This window comes from Chenopodium album, chromosome 19 (genome assembly GCF_948465745.1).
Source record: "Chenopodium album chromosome 19, dcCheAlbu1.1, whole genome shotgun sequence".
Taxonomy (NCBI): Eukaryota; Viridiplantae; Streptophyta; class Magnoliopsida; order Caryophyllales; family Amaranthaceae; genus Chenopodium; species Chenopodium album.
This window is the reverse complement of record NC_137852.1, coordinates 11,352,663-11,380,185: the sequence shown is the minus strand read 5'-3', so window position 1 is coordinate 11,380,185 and position 27,523 is coordinate 11,352,663. Positions and strand designations below refer to the sequence as shown.

The window sequence follows — 27,523 nt, the reverse complement described above, 5'->3', positions numbered from 1 at the left end:
ACTATTAAAATAAAGGTAATTACATAATAATAATTACCAAGAAGATGATTAAATAGCAAAAACAAACTACTGCATACATCAAAAGAGAATGAAATTAGATAAAACTCAAAGAGAACGTCTGATTCTTTCAGGTGTAAGGGTTATTCCGTTTTCCCAATCATCACTTGACGTTTCAAGCCCACATAAACTAAACACAATCTCACAAGTTGAAGATGCCCTGGCTAGACGGAACAAAGACTCACAGAAATTACATATTCCCCTTAATCGATCATCTTCCTCACCAGTAATATATACCCTTCGTGCTACATAAAGCGTTTCCAAAACAAGTGCATTGCTTAGAATGTACTCTAGCAACACAAGCTCATCATCAATAACATTTACTCCAAATATGTCTAACGTCTTCAACTTACTTAAACACTCTGGTACACACCACTTCATGGGATCCATCACAAGATTTGAATCCAAATGAAAGTACACTTTAAGGTGCCTTAAGTTAGGAAAGCGTTTCATAGAAAGTAGCAAATCCTTCCAACCAACATAATCCAAATTCGTTAAAAGATGTTCTAGATTAGGAAAGGTTATCATAAGCCCGAGATTTACAGAATTAATTAAGGTAACGATATACATTGGTCAGCTGGACACCCAGTAGACATAGCTGATTAAGCTGAAGCTCCCTAACACTAGACATTTGCCCGACAAACTTGAACATGTCCAGTAGACAATCTACTAGCCCAATTGGTAAATGTGAATACCCTTTATTCCAAAGCATGACAATCCATGCTCTGACTAATTTCGTCGAATTTTGGATAGAATAATAATCTGAAATGAAGCTATTTACATAAAAGGTCTCCAAGTTAGGTGCATCGATGAAGATTTTGGGTCGATGTGTGTGCTTTTCTGCCATCATCTTTATTCGCAATGACCTCAGATTCAGTGCTGATATATTTGTCCGAATAATCTGGGGTTCGGGTTGGGTTATATAGTCCCAGAATATCAAATCTGCTTCTATCAATTGTTTACAAGACTTAAATAGACTCCCCATAAACTGATGAGGCGGGACGTTAACAAGATGATCTAGACTAATCTTCCTCAAATTCGGAAGTTGAATATCTGTATTTTCCGGTAAATCAATCTGAATTATACCTTTTAACATCAAAACTTCCAGATTCTTGGAAGAAAACAGAATTGTCGGAACAGGAAAGCAATACTTAGAATAAGGGAGATCCGATTCAATAATGATCTGCTCCACGTTTCGGCCACAAACTTCCCGAAAACATGAATGTGCAACACTAGGGTTACATAAGTTGGACAGAGAACTTATCTGAAGTTTGAAAATACGGAGTTTCTGAGAGGTCAGTTGTCGGACGATGTCAACAACAGCATTGGAGAATAAGTCTGATGTTCGTTTGAAACGTAATGTCGTCCATCATTGTCGAATTTGAAAGTGGTGACACCAGTCCAAAGGTAGCGCCATCGATGGGATAAGACGGAGGTGGCAATGGCAGAATTGATTTGGAGACGAGAGAGTATATCGGCCAGAATCTCATCCGGAAATAATGCAAAGGAAGGTTTCTTATTTTTGGAGGAAAACTCTTTGTCACACATTGGTGGGATAAGGAAGGTATACTTGGTTTAAATATGTTTGTTTGTGTTTTGATGTTTGAAGTGCTTTCCTTATTGTTTTGGGCTAGAAAGGGGCATCCCCACGCACGCGCTGCCGCCGCCGTCCGGCCGGTTCGGTTCGTGGCACGTGCGCGGTTGCAGAAAAAATACTTTCTCCTTTCTCTCTACTTTTCCAGTTTTCCTCTAAAATCGTTCTGAGCATATTGTGAGTTCCTAATCTCTCTTTTTGAGTGCACATTAAGAGGGATCGCTGTGTTAAATCTTGGGGGGCAACGCCATCTCCGATTGCACCATAGTCGGGGCGAATTTTGCTTCTAAGACAGTGTTCTAAACACGTCACAGCTTTTCACCTACATTAAATAAATTCGGCCCACATTTCAATCTATATTTTTTCTGATTTTACAGTATCTCTACTTACAATTTAGAAGCAAAATTACCTACTGTAATTTCAGATCATGGAATTTTCAATTGCCAAAACCCTTCCCGATCTCTCTAAACTCGAACCTCTTGATGGGACCAATTACAAACGGTGGTCTCAGAAATTGCTGATCTTTTTTGAACAATTGGAGGTTGATTATGTCCTCCTCCAAGACTGTCCGGTTCGCCCTATTGCATCAACCTCTGAAGCTGGTTCTGCTCAAGCCTCCTCTGCCCTTGAAGAACAGATCGCAAAGTATGAGAAGCACAACAAGTTCGTTCGAGGCCACATTCTCAGCCACATGTCCAATCCTCTGTTCGATCTCTTCATCACCAACAAATCTGCTAAATCTGTTTGGGAGACTCTTGAGAAGAAGTATGGTAATGATGATGCGGGAAAGAAGAAGTACGCAACGGGAAAGTGGCTGAAGTTCCAGATTGTTGATGACAAGCCGATCATGGAGCAAGTTCATGAGTACGAGAATCTGGTTGCTGACATTCTTGCCGAGGGTATGAAGATGTGCGAGGTGCTGCAAGCCAACGTTCTGATCGAGAAGCTCCCTGATTCGTGGTCTAACTACCGCAACCATCTCAAACACAAGAAGAAGGATATGTCTCTTGAAGAGCTCGTTGGTCATATGAAGATTGAAGAAGCCAATTGCCTTAAGGATAAGGATTCTTCCTCTTATGAACTTTCTGTTAAAGCTAACATTGTGGAATCTTCTGTTCCAAAACATGACAGGTTCAACAAATAAAACAAAGCTGCTACAAATTCCAAGAAGAACCAAAATCAGAAAACCCTTGGAGTTCAAAACAAAAAGAACAACAATTTCAAGAAAAATAACAAGACAGAAAAGAGCAATGGTGGCTGCTATGTCTGTGGAAAGCAAGGCCACAAGGCATGGCAATGCTACAACCGCAAAGATGCATCCAACAATGGGCAAAAATCAGATCAGAACAAGATCCAAGCCCACATTGCAGAAGAGACAGATGAAGTTATTGCTGCAGTAGTTTCAGAAATTAACCTTGTTGGCAACAAAGTAGAATGGGTAGTAGACACAGGAGCCACCAAACATTTTTGTTCTGACAAAGATCTTTTTTCTGATTTTACAGAATTTATGAATGCTGATCAAGTTTACATGGGGAATTCCAGCAGCTCTGAAGTGCTCGGTAAAGGAAAAATTCTCCTTAAGTTTCTGGAAAATCTTTGTCTTTTCAAAATGTATTGTATGTCCCTTTCCTTCATAGGAATTTAATTTCTGGTGCTCTTCTTAACAAGGCTGGTGTGAAACTTGTTTTTGAAGGTGATAAGTTAGTTTTATCTCGTAATGGGGAATTTGTGGGCAAGGGATATCTGTCTGGTGGGTTATTTATCTTAGAAACTGTATTTGTTGCTGATTCTATTAATAAAGCTTCTACTTCTGCTTATATTGTTGAGAATTTTGATACTTGACATGCTAGATTAGGACATGTAAATTATGGTTCTATGAAACGCTTGCAAAACATGTCTTTAATTCCTAGTCTTGTCTATAATGGTCATAAATGCGAAATATGTGTTGAAGCTAAACATTCCAAGAAACCTTTCAAACCTGTAATTAGTAGACAAACTGAATTGCTTGAATTGGTTCACACGGACTTAGCTGACTTTAAGAATACTGTAAGTAGAGGCGGTAAACGGTATTATATTACCTTTGTTGATGACCATTTTAGATATACCAAAGTGTATTTGTTAAGGACCAAAGATGAGGGCGAAAACATGTTTTTAATTTATAAGGCAGAAGTTGAGAACCAATTGGACCGTAAAATTAAAAGACTTAGGTCAGACAAGGGGGAGAGTATGGAACCACCTTTTTAAAAGGACTTTGTGAGAAAAATGGAATTATCCATGAACTGTCAGCTCCCTACACTCCCCAACAAAATGGCATTGCTGAAAGAAAAAATAGAACTCTTAAAGAGATGATGAATGCCATGTTGATTAGTTCTGGTTTGCCTGATAATATGTGGGGGGAGGCTATTCTTTCTGCTACTTATGTGTTGAACAAAGTACCTCATAAAAAACTTGACAAAACTCCCTATGAACTGTGGAAAGGCCATGTTCCTAACCTTAAATATTTGAAAGTGTGGGGGTGTCTTGCTAAAGTTGCCTTACCTTCCTTTAAAAGGCAAAACATTGGACCGAAAACCTTTGATGCTATATTTGTTGGTTATGCTGCAAATAGTGCAGCTTATAGGTTCATGTGCTTAAATGATAAATCTATGTGTGAATCTAGAGATGCAGAATTCTTTGAGCATATTTTCCCTTTGAAGAAAAACAACGTGTCTCATGATATGGCTATTCCTGCTTCTTCACCCTCTTCTATGCCTGTTCCTTCTCCTGTTGTTCAAAATGATGATGTTGTGCAACCTAGGAAAAGTAAGAGACGTAGAACTGAGACTAGCTTTGGTCCTGATTTTTTGACTACTTTCTTAACTGAACTCAATGATGTTGATGAATTAGATGAACTTGCTGTATGTTATCACTTGTTTGATGATGAGCCTAAAACATTTGAAGAGGCCATGAGTTCAATTGATTCTAGTTTTTGGAAAGAAGCTGTTAATAGTGAAATAGAGTCCATCATGTCTAATCACACGTGGGAACTAGTTGATTTACCTAAAGGTAGTAAGGCCATTGGTTGTAAGTGGATCTTTAAAAGAAAACTTAGAACTAATGGTACTGTTGAAAGATATAAAGCAAGATTAGTGATTAAAGGGTTCACACAAAAATTTGGTGTTGATTTCTTTTACACTTACTCACCTGTGACTAAGATCGCCACTATACGTACTTTACTTGCATTAGCTTCTAGCTATAGTCTGATTGTGCATCAAATGGATGTAAAAACTGCTTTTTTAAATGGCGACTTAGAGGAGGAAATTTACATGGTTCAACCTCCTGGGTTTGTGGTTCTCGGACAGGAACAAAAAGTGTGTAAGTTAAAGAAATCTCTGTATGGATTAAAACAAGCTCCAAAACAGTGGTATGAAAAGTTTCATAAAACCATACTCAGTTTTGGGTTTGTAGCAAACCGTGTTGATACGTGTGTGTACTCAAAAGTGTTTGGATCTGATTGTGTAATTGTCTGCTTATATGTAGATGATATGTTGATTTTTGGTACACATATTGATGTTATTAATGAAACTAAAGAATTTCTTTCCTCTCAGTTTGAGATGAAAGACTTAGGTGAAACTGATGTTATTTTGGGTGTTAAAGTTACTAAAACTAGTAATGGTTTCTCCTTGTCTCAATCTCATTATGTGGAAAAAGTGTTAAAGAAATTTAACAGTTATGATGTTGTGCCTGTTAAAACTCCTTATGATGCTAGCATTCACTTAAAAAAGAATTATGGCTATAGTGTGTCACAAACTGAGTATGCTAAAATAATTGGGAGTTTAATGTTTCTTATGAACTACACTCGACCTGACATAGCTTATGCAGTTAGTAGACTTAGTCGGTATACCCACAACCCTAATAGAGAACATTGGAATGCTCTTAGACGCCTATTAAGGTATCTTCGTGGCACTATGGATTGGGGATTGCATTATGTTGGTTTTCCTGCTGTGTTAGAAGGATATTGTGATGCAAACTGGGTGTCTGACAATGATGAAGTAAGTTCCACTAGTGGATATGTTTTCACTTTATGTGGAGCAGCTGTGTAACACCCCCAATAATTCTCTCTTTAAACCTCTTAGGACCCTGAACAATATTCAAGAGAATTACTGGCGTGCTACCGCCACGTGTTCAAACGTTAAGGCTTTATCAGAAAATAGCAGCGGAAAAACTAAATCAGTTATAAATAAGTTTCAAAACCAACGAATGAAACCAAATTAAGTCATACAACTTGGAACCATTAAGGCCCTTATTCAAAACCCAATAAAAGTAGTAAGTGATTAAATTCAGTGTTCAAATAAATTCAAACCTAAAAGAAATAGTGTCGAATAAAATCGAATTAAAATAAATTCAAACTTGCAAAAGAAATAAAATGAAACAACCAACTCTCTACTCAAGATCCCACAACCCTGATGAATGTTGCATGTGTAAGAACGAACCAGTGGTAATTCTGCTCCCCAATATTACAAGTGTTAAAATTGGATCGTCACAGGGTCATTGAAAGGCGAAGGCCATGACCAAAGAAAGACACACAAAGCACGCAATCAGCAAAGCTGAGTACATACAAGCTGCAAAATAAATTAAGATTTCCATAACATGTTACTAATAATCAATCATCATGCATCATTAAATTATAGACTCAACACACGACTCAACTATTTATATTACTAAGACTCCATTAATTAATAATAGGTAAATCATTATTTTTATTCATTGGATTACGCAATAGACAAGGTTGTCCAACCCATGCTCCATTTGGAACATCAATAAAAGAAAAACCCCATGCCTCCTTTCGGAAACATCAATAAACATCCAACGACCACGGGCGCGACTCCGTGACCGTAGTTAGTATGAGATCTCACCTAACTCCTAGTTTTGAAAAATATTTGAAATAAAAGACTCGTAGATCAGACGGCCTCGAGAAAAGTACACGGCTAATACCCCATGTACCCCAACCCCTGATTGTCATTACTCCAGAAGTGCACCAATCCAGAGTTTTATTGCTCATCCATCTTACACTTTACGTGATTTACAGGTTTAGACTTGGTGATGACTCATATGCATAACAATTCAATCAATCCAATATCATTTCAATCAAGTAAAACAACTTTTCAATTTCAATTCTTGATTTATTAGTGGCAATCAACATTTATTATCTATTCCTTTACTACCTCGGTGTATAAACACCTTGAGTGCATAAGGCACCCCAAACTCTTAACCTTGTCTTATAAGACATGAGCCATTCCTTTACTCATCCTATTTTATTAAATCATGAATGAGTAATAATTAAATCATTTCACCAATCACATACCTTTGTCTCTAAGCGCACCTTGCATAATTAGTACATAACCAATAATCGCCATAAGGAATAGTGCACATCAAATGAAATTCACAATGTATAACCAAACAATTTAACCCAGTCATCCCTAGACATGATACTAAGTTCTCGATCCGTCCTTAAACATGCACCTAAAAGCAAGGTTTTGTAACTTGTACGTACCTTGAGCAAACGAATTGGTATGCCACTTTATTAACTAGAAATCACCTTCATTAAACTCCTCTCCTAAGCCAAATAATAACATCTCAATCAATACCCAATCAATTAAATTTACAGCAATACTAACTTACTTTAAAACCTTCAAAATCCAAATCAAACAACACTTTAAAACCTTCCCTTTTGTTAAAATTAAAGGCTTATATATAGTTCTTTAAATTTTTCTTCATAAAAACCTTAAAATACACTCTTATACATGAAATTACAGCAAGTTCAAAGTCTAATAAAAATCTGAAAATTATATAAAATCCCCTAAAATCTCTCTTTTTAATGGGTGATTAAACCCTCTTTATAAAACATCAAAAGTAGTACTTAGAAACTATTTCCAACACTTGAAACTTCAATAAAAACATATATTTATGCTTAATTAACTTTAAACATAATTAATTTTATTAATCAAACTCAAGGATAATATTTTAAGTATGTAAAAACTTCGTTAAAATCAAAAACTGCCCGAAAATCATATTTAGAGGCTGAATTTGGCCTCGAGAGGGTGGTACTCATTACCATAGGTAGAGAGTCTTTCTTAAAACGTGGTTTCCACATGGAAAACACTACTTTTTTGTCAAAATCGGATGAGTTTAGAACCTGATCGGGATTAAAACGGGATTAATATTAACGAACGGAAGTCTGAAAATTAAAACACGAATCTATGTGTTCAAAATAATCTGGAATTAAGTTAAACTAATCAGTAGTTATAATCACCAAAATTTCAAAACATCATTACTATAAAAGCCCTAAATCAATTGTTCATAAAAACCCTAAAATCATGATATTCAATAAATTGAAACCCTAGGTTTATAATTCATAAAATATGAAATTTATAACATAAATATAATCTGAAATTTATAATCTTTATACCATTAAAAAAATATAATTTGATACTAAAAATATAATCTTTATACTAAAATCAAAACCCAAAACAATTAAATTAACATTAAGCAAAATAATGAAACAAAGGAGGATGAAAATAAGACTAACCTTTTTGTGTGGGAAATTTTGGAGATTCATGGGATATTTATAGGAGAGAATTATTGTAGGGTAAAAAGAAAGATTGGGCCTCATAAAAATAATGGGTCGATTAAGTAAACAAATGGGTTAGGCTTGTATGATTGGACATAAATTGTAGAATAAAGGTGCATAAAATAATTTGTTCAAATAATTTTCGACCCAGATTAATAATTTGAAACTTTTGAAATTAAATTATGAAAAATAACAAATAAATATTATAAATAAAATAAATTTTCATTTATAAAATATTTAAAAATACGGGGGATTACAAGCTGTGTCTTGGAAGTCGTCAAAACAGACTTGTATTGCCCGGTCAACTATGGAGTCTGAGTTCATTGCTTTGGACTTGGCCGGGCAAGAGGCGGAGTGGTTAAGAAACTTATTAGCAGATATTCCATTGTGGGGGCGACCTGCTCCACCTATCTCTTTACATTGTGATTCACAGGCTGCTATTTGTGTTGCCAAAAACAGTGCTTACAATGGAAAAAAGAGGCAAATTCATGTGAGACATGAGTCTGTGAGGACTTTAATAATAAGTGGTGTTATCACTATGGAATATGTAAGATCTGAGAGGAATCTAGCAGATCCATTAACTAAAGGACTAAATAGAAGACTTGTCCTTGATACGTCGAGGGGAATGGGTCTAAAGCCCGTTAGTTGAGGAATTCATGGTGGATACCCGACCTTGTTCACACAAGGATTCATGTGGACTAACGAAACCATGGAAAGACTCATAATTGTACACTTCCCATTCCTATGACTTGTACATTTAGTAAGGTTAAGCTTTTAGCTTTTAATGAATTCATAGCCCAGGATTTGGGTGGTCTTAATGAGATGGACTTGATGAATTCACCGCTTTGATAATGTGAGGTTGAGCAAAGGCTCTTAATGATTTCATATCCTAGGGTTTGGGTGGTGTATGTGATAGACTTGATGAAATCACCTACATGGGTGTGAAGGTTTGGCCACCTTCTATGAAAGACTTGGGCAGTCTTTCTAAAGCACTCATGAGCATCCCAAGTTTAATGGCCAATATTGGTGGTTGATTTTTATCGCGGAACTCACAAGGTTTAAGGTAAGATATGTGCTATTAGGATCTAACTTCTAAGTTGAGTAAGTTCCAGATTCGTTCACTCGCTTAACAAGGAGTTGCCTAATTTTCACTATGTATTGGTTCAATCGAAAGATACCGGTACTTAAGTATCAAACCTATTCAAATGCTCAGAACAGGTGTTTTGTTTTTTAAAATCTTTTCCCTTCGCATTTGTGGGGGATTGTTGGAAATAATGCAAAGGAAGGTTTCTTATTTTTGGAGGAAAACTCTTTGTCCCACATTGGTGGGATAAGGAAGGTATACTTGGTTTAAATATGTGTGTTTGTGTTTTGATGTTTGAAGTGCTTTCCCTATTGTTGTGGGCTAGAAAGGGGCATCCCCACGCGCGCGCCGCCGCCGCCGTCCGGCCGGTTCGATTCGTGGCACGTGCGCGGTGTGGTGGGGCTACCTTTTTGGGCCGAGTCGTAACTGACGTTCCAGTTTTATGAGATCGTTCAGTTACGAAGCCCGCAACGACTTTTGACTCAGTTTTTTGAACGTTTGTAACTGTCCCTGATTTTACTCTCACGATTTATTTTGTGGCTTGATTTTCTCCATCAGTTACGATCTTCTTCCTCTATAAAAACTGATTTTCGTGGCTTTTGAAAACTCACAGAAAAAATACTTTCTCCTTTCTCTCTACTTTTCCAGTTTTCCTCTAAAATCGTTCTGAGCATATTTTGAGTTCCTAATCTCTCTTTTTTAGTGCACATTAAGAGGGATCGCTGTGTTAAATCTTGGGGGGCAACGCCATCTCCGATTGCACCATAGTCGGGGCGAATTTTGCTTCTAAGACAGTGTTCTAAACACGTCACAGCTTTTCACCTACATTAAATAAATTCGGCCCACATTTCAATCTATATTTTTTCTGATTTTACAGCATCTCTAGTTACAAGTGAACTCAACCTGTCTTCCTTGCTCTTCATTCTCCTGTAGGCTGTAGCAATAGACATACTGCAGAATTGAGTAGGTTAAGTTGAGGGTTAAGATGATGGTATCGCACTTGTCAAAAAACAAAGGTGATGGGATGGTATGGTTGCTAAACTGCTAATACTTGAAAAAATAATCAAGAATAACTATTCGAGATTAAATTTATAAAAGGATTATAAAATTATTGTTTTAAAAAAAAAAACAATAATCTATATCTATCTATCTATCTATAAATATACTAAAATAAAAACCACTGACATGATCATTTTTTAAAATTGTACACATGTCAAGTTGTTGTTAAAAATTTTCCCGTCTAAATCAATTGCTGACATTATATTCTTATTTACTTTTTTACCTTAAATTATAACAATATTTTTGTAAGGCAATTATTTATATTATCATATTATATTATACTCCATATTTTATATTATAAATTTATGAGTGACTATCTGGCTTTAAAATATAATTACTCTCGGTTATAGTGTACCTGTATGCATAGTTTACTTAAGTTTTTACTTTTCTTCAATATTTATAAGATCTAAATATCATTGCAAATGGCAATTAATGGTTATGATTTTATAATTTATCTCATATGAGGGACATATATAAAATATATATTTATTTCAATGAATTGATGCACGGGGCTTATCTAAATATCTAGTATGAAATTATAAACGTTCCATTTACCATGGTTAACATAATTTTATAATTATTGATATAATCATTGATAGAGAATATTCGTAGATATCATAAAAATATTTCTCTTAGATAAAAAAAAAAGATAGAATAGCATAAAGAAAAGATAGAACTCAAGATATCACGTACAAGAAAATAAGAAATATATTCCTCAAAAAAAAAAAAAAAAAAAAGGAAATATACAAGATGCTAATAAGTAATAACTATAGCTAGAAAAAATCGTGCATGAACCTAGTCAATTTAATCTAGAATAACTTTTGTATACATCCGGTGTACAGTAATTTACTGTACGTCGGGGGTCACTTTTTATTAAGTTTATTTAGGGTCACTTTTACAATTTTTGGGTAACTTTTATCAGTAAAGTATAAATACTTCGTAACTTTTATTAATGTCAGGGTAACTTTTATTCATATTAGGGTAACTTTTGTTCATTTTAGGGGTAACTTTACAACGGATGTTCAATATTTATTGTACATCCGATTTATTTAAAAGTTTGTCTTTAATCTATTTAGAACCCATAATCAAAAGTATAGATGAAGTACTGTAATAAGTAAAAATTCCTTCAAAAATTAAAAGTAATGATTTTATTTATAAATTAAAAAAAATAATGAGTTGATAGAATAACTTTAATATTATTAAGGAAAATTTAACAAGAATAATCCAACCTTTCATCGGTTCTCTCAAAATAATCCAACCTTTCAATTAACCTAGAATAATCCCACCTTTACTCCTTATTCTCCCATAACAATCCTATTTTACCTGTGACCTACACAATTGGTAATTTTTTATTTTTCCTTTTAATTTTGTTATTATTTTTATTCAAATTACAGTAAATTGTTTTTTTTTTTTTAAAAAAAAAAAAAACCCTTCTTTCTCCTTCCTCCCCTTCCTGTTTCATCCTCCTTCTTCAACAGTTCAAGCTAAGTCACCATTACCACTTCACCTCACCATGATTCACAACCACCACCACTAAATCCACCCTCACGACATCAATCCACCGTCACCTAAACCCCTACACCACGAATTGAACTACTACCCACCCACTCACCTCTCCACTACGAACCACCAGTCCACCACCAATACGAACACCAAGCCATCCATGGCTGCCATTAACCCCGCCACCACCTTCTCCTTTTCTCTCTCTTGACAAACCCACCACCACGAAACCCAAACTCCACCCTCACAATCCGATTATTTGATTGAAGGTTAAGGGTTTTCTGGTGGATGTGGATAGATTTCAATGGTGGGTGAGGAGAGGCAATTGCCGTCGGAGCTGCTGCCGGAATGGCTGACACCACGATGGTTGTAGGGTGGTGTTTTTTCTGTCTAGGTAGAGGAAGTAGGGTGTGGTAGATGGCAAGATGGTGGTTAATGACGGTCATAAAAGTGGCAGTGGTGGCTGGGCTTAATGGTGGCCATGAAAGGGGATGAGAGATATTGGAGCAGAAAGGGATGAGGGAGAAGAAGATAGGAATTTTATTAATTTTTATTTTTAAATTTATGTAAAGTATTAAAATTAAAAGATTAACTAAAAAATAAAATTTCAACCAATAAGAGAGTGCCACGTGGCTTGGCAACCAGTCATAAGAGGTGTGGTGACCTGTTGGGGGTGGTATGGGAGAATAAGTAGTAAAGGTGGGATTATTCAGGGTTAATTGAAAGGTTGGATTATTTTGGGAGAAACGATAAAAGGTTGGATTATTGTTGTTAAATTTTCCTATTATTAATCAATAGGACAATAGATATACAAAATTTAGGGTATGTTCTCTTCGGCTTAAGTTCAGTTCAGTTCAGCTCGGTTCCTAATCTAATATCCTACCCTAATAAAATATTCAGTTATGTTCCTATTATCTTCCTCTCATAAAATATTCAATTCAGTTATGTTCAACGCCCATTAGTTCAGCTCCAATCAGTTTAGTTCAGTTCAGCTCATTAAATTAGAATAATACCCGTAAAATAGGAAACAATCTTCCAAAAATAAATTTACTTCGTATTAAAAAGTACATCATGTCTTTCCGACCCAAGTCGGAAAATGAAAGTCAACGGTGACTTTCTGATCAATGGTAGTTTTTTACAACATTTACCCTTTTATAAGGTAGTTTCTTACAACATTTTTTTTATTAGGTAGCTTCTCGCAAAAAAAAAAAAGTGCTTAATAGGATAGTTTCTTTCAATTTTGCATAGAAATACAGCTGTGACTAACTAGGTTCTATAATTAATCAATATACATTGTAGCAAAAAAATGCTAGGTTGTTAATAAATCTGGAATAACAATACCAAGTAAATAGTTAAGAGAAGACATGGTTGCTCCACATTCCGGCCACAAACTTCGCAGAAACATGAATCAGCAACACTAGGGTTAAAACATATAAGAATAAGAATAAAGATGACAATTTAACTATCTAAGCCAATTATCGACTATGTTATTAATATATATAAAAAAATTATATAAGTTCAAACCACAACGAACTTTGTTATTAATAGGTATACAAAAATCTATAGAAGTACAAATCATAATGTTTAATTTAAAAAAAAAAAAAATTACTCAAACGTTAACTCAATTTTGATTTGACAATAATGACAATTGCAATTTTGAAAAGCCTTTAAAAAATTTATCGATTGCACGTCTATAACAGTAGCAACTCAGCCCTGGCTACTCAAGGGATGTATCCTTGTATTTACTCAAGGGGTGTATCCTTGTATTTACTCAAGGGGTGCCTCTTTCGCCTAATTCTCTAGCGAAAGGTATAATAAATTATCATTGTTAAAGACTTTTACGATGGATTTGAAAGTCCAATAATTATCTTTCGTGTACACACTTTCGCGTTCCAGTCTCACTATCTACTAATTTTGGAGTTACTTTGCAAAGATACGATAGAATTGCCCACTAAAATGGAACGATATAATTGCTCATTGAAATGGAAATTCGAGTTCCAAGACTAGTAAAGTTATCTTTAGAAAATGTGAATGAAATTCCTCGAGTTTTTTATGCTTCTCTTTATTATGAGCTTGATGTGATAGCATTTGTTTTGAAAAATGTAATGTTTTACATTCGCTTTTATTAGAGGTTAGTATAAAAACTTTGCACAAGATCGCCTATACAAGTCATTATGTTAGGGTTTCAGAAAACGGAAGCAAATTAAAGTGGTAAGAAATTGAGAAAATGATTAATTAAGAGATAAATAAAGGCAAGATAATAGTAGTAAAAGAAATGGATACATCATTTTTAACTGGGGACTAGGGATGACAATGGATCCGGACCCGACCCGAATCCGAGTCTTCGAATTTTGGACCCGTCAGATCCAGGTTCTGCTGAAAAAAACGGATCTGGATCCGGGTCTGGCCCCTAGAACCAGAACTAGATCCGTTTATCCGCTTTTAATTTTATTTTTTTTAAAAAAAAAAAAATAAAACTTTGTTTCTTTATTAAAAATGTTGATGATATTAGTAGTGATAAAAATTAGTCATTTCAAAAGATGAATTTTGGATGCTCATATCGGATACATAATCGTTGTTTTTTCACTTGCTCATTTGTGACATCGTGCTTTTTTCATTGTTCAAAATTTTTATTTTAAAATATAAATATACAACTTGGTTATTTACTTTGTGTTTTTAGATTAGTTGTACAACATTAATTTAGGTTTATAACCCGACGAAAGTTTGAAATGCAATTTTTTAACCAAAACAGTACATTTATTGCAAAATATTAGGCAAGATATATTGGACCGGATCCAGACCCAGATCCGTTGGACCCGTCGGATCTGGATCCGGATCTCCATTTTCCAGACCCGATGGATCCGGGTCGGATCTGGATCCTTGTTACAAAAACGGATCTGGACCCGTTGCCATCCCTACTTGGGACATTATAATACTATATTTTCTTCTCTCATGTTCATACTAAAACTTACTATCTGAGTATATATTTGTAAGGAAATTCGGATCGGAGCATTGGAGGATGATGTTCTCCCAAATGATGGCCAACACTACTATTTATAGGTGGTGTATGGAGGTGGAAGACGTGTGTAGAAAATTCTACACACATATTCTTTACATTTCCACATAAATTTAGAATCTTCATAACCATTCACCAATTTTAGATTCTTCCACAATTCTCCATCAATATCTCAATATAGTAGAGTTTTCTAGAAAACTTGAAAAACCTTGAGATGTAATAAGTTGGGCTATGGAATTTGGACCACACTAACCCAACACGTTACTCACTATTCCAAAGGGATTTTCAACGTGGAAGATAATAATTCGTTCAAATGCGCATATTATTACGGTACGAGGCTTGGAATCAGGGGCTTCTCATACGCAAGATTGGCAAGAACATGTGATCCTAGGCTCAGTTTGATTCTTTAGTACAATACAAAACTTTTCCTAAGTATCAATTCTTCAGACTACAAAATTCAATCAGTCTTTAATTTTAAATATAATATGATATTAGTTAGTGTGTCTCAATAAATATGATCACTCAGTTTTAGGTTGATAATGAGGTTTCTAATTATGCATGTTAGTGTGTGTGTGTGTGTCAGTCATCAATCAATTTGTGTTTGTTGATTGATTTTTATCAGTTGCAAGTGTTTATTGATTTGTGTCAAGAACATTGTTGAGTTAGTTGATTTGTAACAAGTTTGTCAAGAAAATTGTTGAGTTAGCTGGATGTAAGCTTTTGGTTGAGTTGGTCCTCTAACATGGTATCAGAGTCAACTTATTAAATCTCAAGGTTCTTGTGGTCCAAATTCCATAACCCAACTTACACTTGAAAGTGGGGGGTGGATGAGATTAAAAACCTTATTATATCTATTTATATACCCAGTTCGATTGAGTGACCAAACATATGTTCATTTTCATCAGAATTAATATGCTTTGTGCCTGATAGTTTTGACAATTTAGCATTAGAATTTAACATAAATTAACGATACACAACAGCAAAAAGGAGAAAATAAATCATTCATGAAACTATTTTATCAATAATAGGTTGGATATGAACACAAATCAAAAGCATAAAACTAGTACATCAGAAGGGACTTGAATAGTCACATACACACCAACCCCAATATAATGCTCATCTTAGAGATCGCATCTCATTCTTACCTCCATCCTTTAAATAGTAAGCACATTGTAGATAAGTTAGCACTTAATAAGCACATCAGTCAGTGGCCTCTACGTTTTCTTGTTTTAATTTCTGCAAAGTCGGGTTTTGGAGAGTAGCAAGAGAATAAATTGTCAATCAGCAACCTATACCATTTGACATTAACCTTTCTGTTTTCGGAAACATTACTTGATAATGTAACACAAGAACCAAAAATCACAACCTCACAAGTCGATGATCTCCTAGGAAGCTTAAACAAGGACCTACCAAACTTGAGTTCTGCTTCTTTAGAATATCCTTTAACACATTCTTTTAAGTACAGCTTTTTCAAAACTTTTGCATTAGCTAGAATGTACCTTAGCAACTCCAACCCACCATCATCCCCTTTAAGTCCCGTTATCTTTATCGTCTTGAGCTTACTTAATAAACAGCTTGGTACAGTATCTGGTGCACGCCAATATGTCTGCTCCATTCTTTGCTCGTAAGTACATCTATCACCGAAGATCACCCAAAGTTCCTTTAAGTTGGGAAAGCATTGAACCGAAGCCAACAGATCCTTGCAACCATCAAGGCCAAACAAATGCAAGGTCACTTTAAGACGGACTGTATTAAAAAACATGGGCTGATTCACATTCAAACAAGTGAATATAGTAATCGAACTCTTCACCGCCAATAGCTCAAGGTCGCTAGTATTAGAAATTCCTTTAAAAATCTCGGATAACTGGTGAAGCTCCAACTCATTGTTATAATAGACTGCATCTCCATGTTCATTGTTACATGGCATCATCGAATCAATATATGCTTTGACTAATGCAGTTGGTATACTACGAAATCTATAAGGTAAAATGCAACCATGTATCACAAGGTTTGTCAATTGGGGTGCATCGATAGAAACCGAATTAATACCCGGCAACACACTCCAAGGGAACAACTCTAAGTTCAATGACTTTAACTTCGGGAAAAATATATTTACGGAAGGTATTGCATCTAGAGGCTGTATAAAGGGTACTTCAGAAATGAGAGTTAAATCTTCTAATAAAGGGGAAGATTTATATAAAGACCCTAACCAAAGAGGCAGAAAAGTAAGCTGATTTAACGAAAGCTTCTTCAAATTTGGAAGTTGAATATCAACAGCGTTACTATAATCATATGCAAAGGGACCATACAAATCCAATATCACCAAAGATTGACAATTAAGCAAACAATCAGTTAATGGAAAGACTATATCATGATCTAGGTCGTTGAAAATGAATTGTTGTATGTTTCGACAGCAAATATCATGAATGAGTGATTCTAATGCATGGTCAACTACAAACCACTCGGATATCCATAGGAGCTCAACTTTGAATACGTCGAGTTTTGGGGAAGTCAGATGCAGCAGGATGTTGCTGAGGAAGTCAGCGAGGTTTCGTGTTATAGCTATATGATGACCTTCACCTCGGTATGGTAATACTAATGATGTAGCGTGGAAGTTAAACCGAGTGACTCCGGTCCAGAGGTGGCGCCATCGATGAGATAAGACAGAGGTGGTGGCTGCTGAATCGATAGGAAGGCGAGAGAGGATTTCGGTGAGGATTTCATCTGGAAATGAGCTCAATCGATCTTGGCCTTCGCCGTCGGGGAAGTGGTTTGCCAACTCCATAGGCAATTTCACTCTCTTTGGGTTTCTACAAAGATATTCAGTTTGAGTAAACGACCATTGAGAATATTATAAGTTTATAATCCGTAAAATATGCAAAGGATAAATTTTAAATGATTGTAAAGATATTTTAGAGTTATATTTTTTTTATATATATTCAATGTTTTCAATATATATCTTTTTACCTCATTTTTAAAAGTAGAAAATTACATTGGATTTTTCACTTATCATTATATAATTATATTGAAGATTATGTTGAAGTTTAAAGATAAAACTGTAAAGAAAAGATAGACTGGAAGAAGAAAACAGAAAAAACAGACAGGGTTAAAAATAAAAAAAATTAAAAATTAAAAAAAATTAAAAATGAAAATAACACAAATTTTAAACAAAGTGACAAAAGTTTTAAGCAAAATTATATGGAGTACACGTTTCGATTATTCACATAATCACGTTAATTTTCCTTTGGACATTTCATCTAAAACTCACCTTGCTAGAGACTTTGTGGAACTGATCTTTGATTACATTTCACCTTGTTAGAGAGCAAAATATGCGTTCACGGGGCAGAAACGCTCTTCGAGTTCCCTCTTTTACTCTGCTTTGATGTCGGCATGCTTGGTGGCCACCATGGTGATAGGTGCATGATTGCATTATCCACTTTTAGATCGTCACTCAATCGACACATTCGGATGTACTGCTCCATGTCAAAGAGGAAGTTATCTCTTTCTTTTGCGTCTTTGGCGCCACTATAGTTGCAGGGTTTGGTAGGTTTGATCTTCACCCACCAAAATCACGTCTCTTCTAACAATGCACATTAGGACAGCACATTTCTCAAGTGTTTCCTCACCTTGCCCTTGTGTACAATTCAACTACTCACACAGCATTTCTCTTCTTGCATTAACTCGTCAACCACACTCCCAAGTCAATCGATTTGTTTGGACTGCTCAATCATAACCTGCTTGAGCTTGGTCCATTGTTCTGACATGCCTTCAAGACATCAGGGTCTTTCTTAAATGGTTTCCATCTTTATGTAGCCCTCACTAGGGTGATCACATGGGGTCTTTATCAATGAGTTTTGCTTGCGCAGATACTCTCTTGACCTTGAATCAGCCTGTGAAATAAGGAGCGGTGTAAGTTCTTTTTCGTATTGATCTTTAGTCAGTTACATAATGAAGGCTAAAATATTGAAATTCCAATTTGAAAGCAGTTAAGGTACCTAAGTAGTAAACAGCAGTGACAAATGACTGCAAAGGAATATTATTACACATGAATATAAGTCGATGCAAGATACCCATCAACCTACTCCTTAAAGTCTTTGTCAGCAATTTAGCACTGACTGAGTCACTTATAAGTTATAATCTCTGTAAAGTACTTAATTTGTGAATGATTTAAGTGGTTCAATAACTTCACTTCAGCCTCACCTCAAATGTAACAGCTATCTACATCAATCTTAAGTCCTCAATACTTTTGTAGATAGACAAGGAAATTTCACATAGAACAATCTCTCTAAAGCATGAACCTAGTGGAAACAAAACCCATATATGTGACTGTGAGCACAGAATAAGCAAGTATTACCTGCCTGATTGGCTCCGGGACACGGTACTTGCAAGTCAATTTCACAACCTTCATGGCCGTAGTAAGTGAAATACGATGACCAATTGAAATATATATAGGCTTCAAAGCACCCAAAGTGGATCTCATAGCCTGCAACAAAAGTCCAGACCTAAATTTTAAGACATGTCAACCTGGAACTACATTTCAGCCAAGGGATCATAAAGAAACGAGTGTTGAAAAATTAACATCAAAGTATTAAACAACTCAATTTTCTACAAAAAGTTACAAGATATGAAGCTTTTATACTTAAGATTAACCTCGGCACAGCTAGGAAACTGGCAAGAGATGGCATGACCTGATTGCCACATACCCTACTCATCTACATTCCCTATCTACAGAAATTTTGAGTAATGCTCACATCTGACCAGCCCCATAGATCAATGCAGCTTCAATAAATGACTTATCTAGAGATATTAAAGGGCAGAAATCACAAAATTCCGGTGACATCGACATTGAATTTTGGAATCATGAAAGCAAGACATCAAGAGATATTAAAGGGCAGAAATCACAAATTTCCGGTGACATCGACATTAAATTTTGGAATCATGAAAGCAAGACATTATGATTTCTAATCAAAATGTGGAACTAAAGGAAACAATCGTTCAAATTACTCCCTCCATATCCATTGAAACTCACCCTTAATATATTGAATATAAATAAATTAAAAAAAAAAAAAAATGAAATCAGCTTTGACAACTAACTGAAAAGATCAAAAGATGTAAGCTTCGGTGTATGTTGCATACTTACCACACCCAACGTCTGTCCAGAGTTTCCATTCAAATAAACTGATTCATTATAATCACCGGTCTTAAAAAGGTCTCTGACTTCTGAATGCTTTAAACCCTCAACATGATGTAACTGCATCAAAGATTAAACAAAGTGACCATCTTTATTTGAATCATAAGATTGCAACCTCCTAAAAACACATATGCAGCAATGCATGGAATCATCCATGACAAAGAATGGAGTATTGCCACAATTAACAAATCTAAGATACAGAAAGTATCACATATGATGAGCAGATATATGACCAATTCCCTAAAAAAACACTCTCTGTCATGGTAAACCTTTGAAAGAGAAGCTTTTACACAAAGCTGGCATGAGAACATATGAAACAAAAGGCCATAAAGTGGAACACTTTTTTGGGGATAGTTAAAACCAGAAAGTGTTAAAATCTCTAACAGAAAATTAGAGTTACCAGAATGAGCATATGTTAGTATTAAATCCTTTAGCAAAAAAATCAAAAATGGATTCATGCAGCCATATACACACAGAACTCACATTTTTTCCTATTCCGATTGTTGGAAGATCAGCCATAACTCCAAGGTGACAAGCCAATCCAAAACCTATAAAGTAACATTTCAGAATAAATATCTTGCCTTCAGCACCAAAGCTACATCCAAATGCATGAATAAAAAATGCATTTTTCACTAGCATATTCTAATTCTGTTTCAAAATTAGGGAATTGCGCATGTTTTCACACAAGCACACAGCCATTCATACTTATAGATTTTTTTTTTCTTTTTTTTTTTTTATATGAAAATCCGGCTCTGAAGATTTGAGAAAGTTGAGCCACTATAATGACTATTGTCAAAGCCTCATAAAAAAAACTTGGCTCTGAATTTCACACAAAATGAGCAGCTAAGACCCTAAGCTTCCTTTCATAGGGCATAGTCTTTTATATATATTTAATGCAGCATTAAGTAAATAAGAACAATATATTTGAAGTATATGTAGGGATCGGAAAGGGATCGCTACGACACCCACTATGTCACACACAAGACAATCAACCCAAATTCAATCCAATCAAACCACATTCTCACACAACCAAGACAACAATAGGGCGATAGCAAAGCAACAATTACACCAACAATAATAGGAAGAAATAATATCATCAACACACAAAGATTATAAGTGGAAAACTCATTCAATGTGAAGGATAAAAACCACGAGATGGTTTAAGGAATCCACCCTTTCTACTTCTCTTATTATGATATTAAATGAACCCCAGCTAACAACAATTACAACCCACCAAAGAACATCATACAATAAGAGATTAGCAAGAAGAAGAGCAAAAGTGAGAAATATCACCAAAACGCAGGTTTCTGTCTAGAGTAATTCTGGACGAACTTCAAACAACAATCCAACCGTTCAATTAGAGGCCCTATGTGTCCTCAACAAGTTGTCAAAATTTCAGCACGATCCAATGGTTGAATTTCCAGCAACGAACAATTTTCTGGAAGTTGTCCACGGATCTGAAGCACTCTCTTTGAAACCTTTGCCTCTCCTTTTCTTTTTCTGGTTTTTCTATTGTGTTACTTGCTATGCCACGACTCTTTTTGTTGACTTTTGGATACCAAGTATACACCCTTGCAAAGCTTCCAAAATAAGCCACCAATTAAAGTCCAACATGGACTAAACACATGAGACTAAGTTTTGGGCTACTCCCAAAACAAACTAGCACAAATTTATAAAACTTATGCTCAAAAGTGGGCTAGACCCCATCAAATCTCCCCCTCTAGCCCAACACGGGGAAGACCAACATGCTTCAATAGTCACTTGAAGCTCATTCCCACAAGCTTGCTACAAACATCAAGCTTGCTCTCGGGAAACACTTTGGTTAACATAAACAAGAGTTTCTACAAATTCAAATGCCTCTCTTCAATCACATCTCATAACCAATGATAGTTAACATAATATGCTTAGTACGAGCATGGTACATTGCACTCAATCCATAGGACTTTGACTATCACAAAGCACTACATATTCTCCTTGCTTCACACCTAGCTCTCGAAGGAACCTTTTAAGCCATAGCATCTCTTTGCCCGCTTCCACATCTGCAATGCTACACATTTTTGTAGCTCCCTGAAAATGTAAACACATAACCTAACGTTATCGAGATCACCTGCCATGTCAGCATCTATATAGCCTTCAAGTAAAAGTTTGTCACTTCTACAACACAAACTCAATTTGGAAGTGCCTCAGTGCCTCGCGTATCTGGAGATCCACTTCACTGCTTCCCAATGAGTCAAACAAGTAGCATCGACGGTTCGGATAGGACAATACGAGTGGTGTGTGTGGGACGTTCCCTCAAACGTGCGACCTCGCGATTATGTGCCTTAAGTCCTCCTGTATTGTGCCTTATAAGTGATTGCACACTCCAATTAGTATGAGGCCTTTTGGAAAGGTGTCCAAAAACAAATCTGTGCGGATTAGGCCCAAAGCGGACAATATCATACTAATGTGGAGTGAAGTTGTGTGTACGACCCGTCAAAGGGGTGACCCGGCCCAACAAGTGGTATCAGAGAGCCGACGGTTCGGCTAGGACAATACGGCCGTTATATGTGGGACGGTTACCTCAAATGTGAGGGGAGGTTTGTTGGGGTTGTTCATCCTAAGTCCCACATGAAAGGAGTAAGGAGGTGAAGAGCTTCTTATAAGTGAGTACACACTCTATTAGTCCGAGGCCTTTTAAGAAGGTGCCCAAAAATAAATCCATGCGGGTTAGGCCTGAAGTTGACAATATCAAACTAATGTGGTGTGGAGTTGTGCGTGCGACCCGTTAAGATGGGTGATCCCGGCCCAACAAGTGGTATTTAGCCCACTTTTGAGCATAAGTTTTATAAACTTGTGCTAGTTTATTTTGGGAAAAACCCAAAACTTAGTCTCATGTGTTTAGTCCATGTTAAACTTTAATTGGTAGTTTCTCTTAGAAGCTTTGTAAGGGTGAAATGTGTATACTTGGTATCCAAAAGTCAACAAAAAAAAGTCGTGGCTCGTGGTATAGCAAGTAACACGCAAGAAAAACCAGGAAAAAAAAAGGAGAGATAAAGGTTTTAAAGAGAGTGCTTCAGAAATTGTCAATTGCCGGAAATTCAACCGTTTGATCATGCTGGACATGTGTCCTCTACTAGAACGGTTGGATTGTTGTTTGAAGCTCTGGTTCGTCCGGACCGAATTGCTCTTGGACAAAAACATGTGTTTTTGTGATATTACTCACTTTTGCTCTTCTTCTTGTTAATCTCTTATTGTATGATGTTTTTTGGTGGGTTGTAATTGTTGTGAACAGAATTGGGTTTATTTTGCCCTCAATTTTATCACAATAAGAGAACAAAGGGGTGGACTCCTTAAACCATCCCGTTGTTTTTATCCTTCACATCGAAGGGGTTTTCCACGTAAAATCTTTGTGTGTTGATGATTATTGTTTCTTCCTATTATTGTTGGTGTAATTATTGCTTTGTTATGCCCTATTGCTCCTGGTTGTGTGAGAATTTGGTTTGATTAGATTGAATTTGGGTTTATTGTCTTGTGTGTGACATAGTGGGTGTAGTAGTGATCCCTTTCCGATATCTACAACTTGGTATAGAGCCGATGGTTCAACACGATACACACGGGCACTATGTTTGGGACGGTTCCCTCAATGTGTGACCTGGCGATTGTGGTGCCTTGCGTCGAAAGTTCCTCCTGATAATTTGGCTTAGGCAGCGTGTCCCGTGGTGATAGCGGCGGTGCAATATAGTTTTGCTACAAAGGAGGCCATGAATTATGTGGTCCTTGGTCTGAGGGAGGTTTGTTAGGGTTGTTCATCCCAAGTCCGACATGAAAGGAGTAAGGAGGTGAAATGCTCCTTATAAGTGAGTGCACACTCCGTTAGTATGAGGCCTTTTTGGAAGGTGCCCAAAAACAAATCCATGCGGGGTAGGCGGCTAGGCCCAAAGCAGACAATTACATACTAATGTGGAGTGGAGTGTGCGTGCGACCCGTCAAGGTGGGTGACCCGAGCCCAACAATATTCAACTAAAGTAGAATCACATAAATGTTTGCTAATTGGAATCAAGTCTTAAAGTTGACCAAAAGTCACCAAGCTCCAAGCCCTTCACAAAAAAAATAATATCATATTCTCATTTTAACCTCTATTGCTGCAGGCCACCAGAATCAAACATACTCCAGCAAGCAAGCAGAGGCAGCCACAAAAAGTTTTCAAACAGAATCCCTTAATGATCATCACATCATACACAGGACAAATAAGACACAGTTATTATGCATCTCTTATAGTATAATTTTTTTATAACGAAAATCTTGTAATACTTGAGGGCTTTCATCTAGAAGAACGGTCTTAATTAAGGTATTATTACAATTTTTCTATTGAGACTAACAGGTCCTACAGTTGGTTCATTAATTAGAGAAATTATTTAAGATAAAGTATTTGCAGTAACCAGAGCTGTGTGCTTGGATTTAACCCAGTATAACAGGAAATCTTTAACCAGGACATGTTATCATAATTTCCACCAACATTGATTTTTTTTTTTTTTTCTACTTGGTGTGCAAGTAAGTATATCTCTGCTCCATGCGGCCATGCCTTCCAAATTGTTTTTTTTTTTTTTTTTTTTTTTTTTTTTTTGGCTTCAACTTTCTTAAATAGAATAAAGGATTTTTTTTTTCATATCAAATATACTGGTTCTTTAACTCTTTCCTTTTTAAGTGCCACTTTCGTCTAAAGTTCCATCTTCTAGAAAAGAACTTCATTCACTTCTCAAAATACAACTTAACATATCTTCTTATATTGTTAGTTTGTAACTACAAACATTCAAAAGGATAAAAACACTGGAGTAATTTATGCATACTCTAGAACCTGATTCAATTTATTCAGAGAATAATAACAACACCCATCAATTCATCATTGACAGCCAGAACTTGTTATTACAACCATAAGGTAAACAATTAAAGCCAGGTGTGGTTCTCTCATGATGGGGTAACAAATACAAGTATAGAATGTAACTGTGGGTGGAGGAAAAAAGCAATTCAGAACCCAATAGCCTATTCAAGTTCCAAAGGCAGGTAAGCAAAGAAAAAAACACAGGCTCAAGAAACTATCGTATCAATAATAACCAAATCTTGAGACTGGACATCCTCAAGTACAAGTACCATGCATATTAGTCACAACAAATTTAAGCAATATAATATGTACTTGTAAGCTGTAACAAACATGACAATTAGAGTATCAAGGACCAAAAGGAATTAATCGATGAGCTTTTAGGTTCAAGTAAAATATAGGAATGGTCAGAAACATGACAAGAACCAGTAATGCTAGTTTCAACAATGTTTATGAGGCTCTGACCTATTAACGAATTACCATGATCTTGTTCGCAATGGTCAAACTGATGCAGTAAAACATGCAAATGCTGCTCTACGGTAATATTAATTCAGATAGAAGATGAATGATTTAATTATTGCAATTGCATATGCATGTTCGTGAGTCGGTGAGTGATCTAGGAAAACCTGCCTCGGGGATGAAGAATTCCATTGCCATCAACCATCAGCAGCTGTCAACAAAAGTGTATAACGTCAATACAGTGAAATAGGCAAGATTTATTGGAACTTTGGATAGAAACAGCACAATGTTAAATGAGAGGGGGACAAAAAATTTAAACTAGGACAAGAATAGGAAGCATAGAGAGAGAGAGGCTTTGAAGCCTTGTAGGTTGTGAGCATCAGCAGGAATGTGATAGGAGAGATGAATTGCAGTATATCAAATTTAAATTAAAAACGTGTTCTGTTACTTGTGTTATTGTGTACAAGATAAACAAGCCAGTAGTGGTGAAGATTTTAGAAGCCATCACTAGTTCAGAACGCAGTTCATTGGCTAAAACACTTGTTTATAAACATTTGAAAACAATCGAATTCGGCAACATCCATCTTAATCCAAGTCACAGAGTCCCAATGATACTCATATCCATAAAGTTGAATTTTATCTAATCTCCATCATAATTCTAATAGTGGAAGCCCTTAAACTCCCATGTATCCCTTTAAAGTAATTTTTTTAAAAAAAATCATTAATACTTTCTCAATTTCTTTTGCATAATTCACCAAAACAAGGCTTATCCTTGATATAAGTTAACATGGAAAGTGATGAATATCACTGGTTCACAATAGCCAAAGGTACCCACACAGGTTTGTAATATATAAACAACACGCAGAACGACCACAAAACAACTACATCGAGTCCCTCATATGCATTTGCCATATCAACGCGAACCAAGTATAGACTTCAAACATAAGCCTTATCCTAGTAGGCTAGTACATCTTTTCATATTAAAACCATTTTCGTTTTCCATGTTTATGTTCTCTTCCTAACATATTTTCAGTCACACTTACATAATTGAAGGATGGATAACTAATAAACTATAACTATAACTATAACTAAGAAATATGATTAACAATCATTTTCAGTATCAAAGCACCACATTACACAAAGTACCTGAGGATAGAAAGAGTGAGCATTTTTCTTCATTTTGTCCAAAAGCTTCAAAAGAATAGGAGCCTACAATAGAAATCAAACAAATTCATATAACACCCAACAAATGCTCAAATGTTTAAAACAAGTAAACTTACAAATTAGTCATTCTAAATCACAAAAACAAAGAAGGTTCACAAAGAGGTGACTTTTAATTAGATAAGAAGTACAATACACCCGTTGTATACAAGACCGAACACGAGCACAAACCTCTCTAAAAGCAAGGAAACCCGGAACATAGGGGATGTGAAGCTTGTCAACAGAGAAATCATCATAGACAACATTCAGTGAGTCAAGTTCCAAAACCACAAGGGTCCCACAAGCAACAGAAGGATCTTCCTTGAGGAAGCTAATGTCAACCCCTCCAACATACTTCAACCCCTCTTTTCTCTTTCCTCCATCACCCATTTCCAATTCCATAGAAGATGAAGAAGATGGAATTTCCCATGAAAAATCATCTTCTTTTATTAATTTCTTTTTGAGTTCATCTTGAATCCTATGTATGTAATACCCAAAATTAAGAAAAATGCTAAATCAACAATACCCATTAATGAAAAAAAGTGCAATAGTTGAGAATTAAAGAATAACATACTCAATCCAATTGCTTTGATGATTAGATGAGGAGGAAGAACTTTGTTCCATGCCTTCTATATGACAAATTTGAGGAATTCAACTAAAGTTTATATTTCCTGGAAATGAATTTTGGGTATGAATTTTGAACAGTTGATAACAACAAATTCAAGCCAAATTGGAATTTGTGTAATGTTTGGGCCATAAGTTAGACCATCAAGTGCTGGGCTCGCAAAAAACACTGACCCATTTCGTACCAAAGCATAGGTCGGGTTCGCAAATTTTAACATGCACCATGGTGCATGTTAAAGTGTGTGCACCACTAATAATAAGATGCCACATGTAT

General features: G+C 35.8%; 3 protein-coding genes across 5 annotated transcripts; 1 reads left to right on the top strand and 2 right to left on the bottom strand.

Moving 5' to 3' along the window:
- The first annotated feature begins 2,078 nt into the window (after positions 1 to 2,078).
- LOC145594024 (uncharacterized) lies at positions 2,079 to 2,795 on the top strand. The gene has a single exon (XM_081650371.1). It carries the CDS (start codon positions 2,079 to 2,081, stop codon positions 2,793 to 2,795), a length of 717 nt encoding a protein of 238 aa, XP_081506497.1.
- Positions 2,796 to 16,124: 13,329 nt separating this feature from the next.
- LOC145594023 (F-box/FBD/LRR-repeat protein At5g22660-like) lies at positions 16,125 to 17,705 on the bottom strand. The gene has a single exon (XM_081650370.1). The coding sequence runs from the start codon at positions 17,703 to 17,705 to the stop codon at positions 16,125 to 16,127; it is 1,581 nt and encodes a 526-aa protein (XP_081506496.1).
- Positions 17,184 to 27,320, bottom strand: LOC145594646 (uncharacterized). 3 transcript variants are annotated; one of them, XR_014102852.1, is made up of 9 exons: positions 27,200 to 27,320; positions 26,818 to 27,103; positions 26,572 to 26,634; positions 25,597 to 25,636; positions 20,595 to 20,659; positions 20,057 to 20,171; positions 19,275 to 19,403; positions 18,189 to 18,810; positions 17,184 to 17,730 (listed from the first exon to the last, which is right to left on the bottom strand). XR_014102852.1 is itself a non-coding variant. In XM_081650976.1 (8 exons), exons 1-8 carry the CDS (start codon positions 27,247 to 27,249, stop codon positions 18,709 to 18,711), a joined length of 846 nt encoding a protein of 281 aa, XP_081507102.1. In that variant the 5' UTR covers positions 27,250 to 27,320; the 3' UTR covers positions 17,929 to 18,708. The 3 variants fall into 3 exon arrangements, 1 of the variants encoding a protein (XP_081507102.1); XR_014102851.1 differs by having other exon boundaries at positions 20,061 to 20,171; XM_081650976.1 differs by lacking the exon at positions 17,184 to 17,730 and having other exon boundaries at positions 17,929 to 18,810; positions 20,061 to 20,171.
- Positions 27,321 to 27,523: the final 203 nt, after the last annotated feature.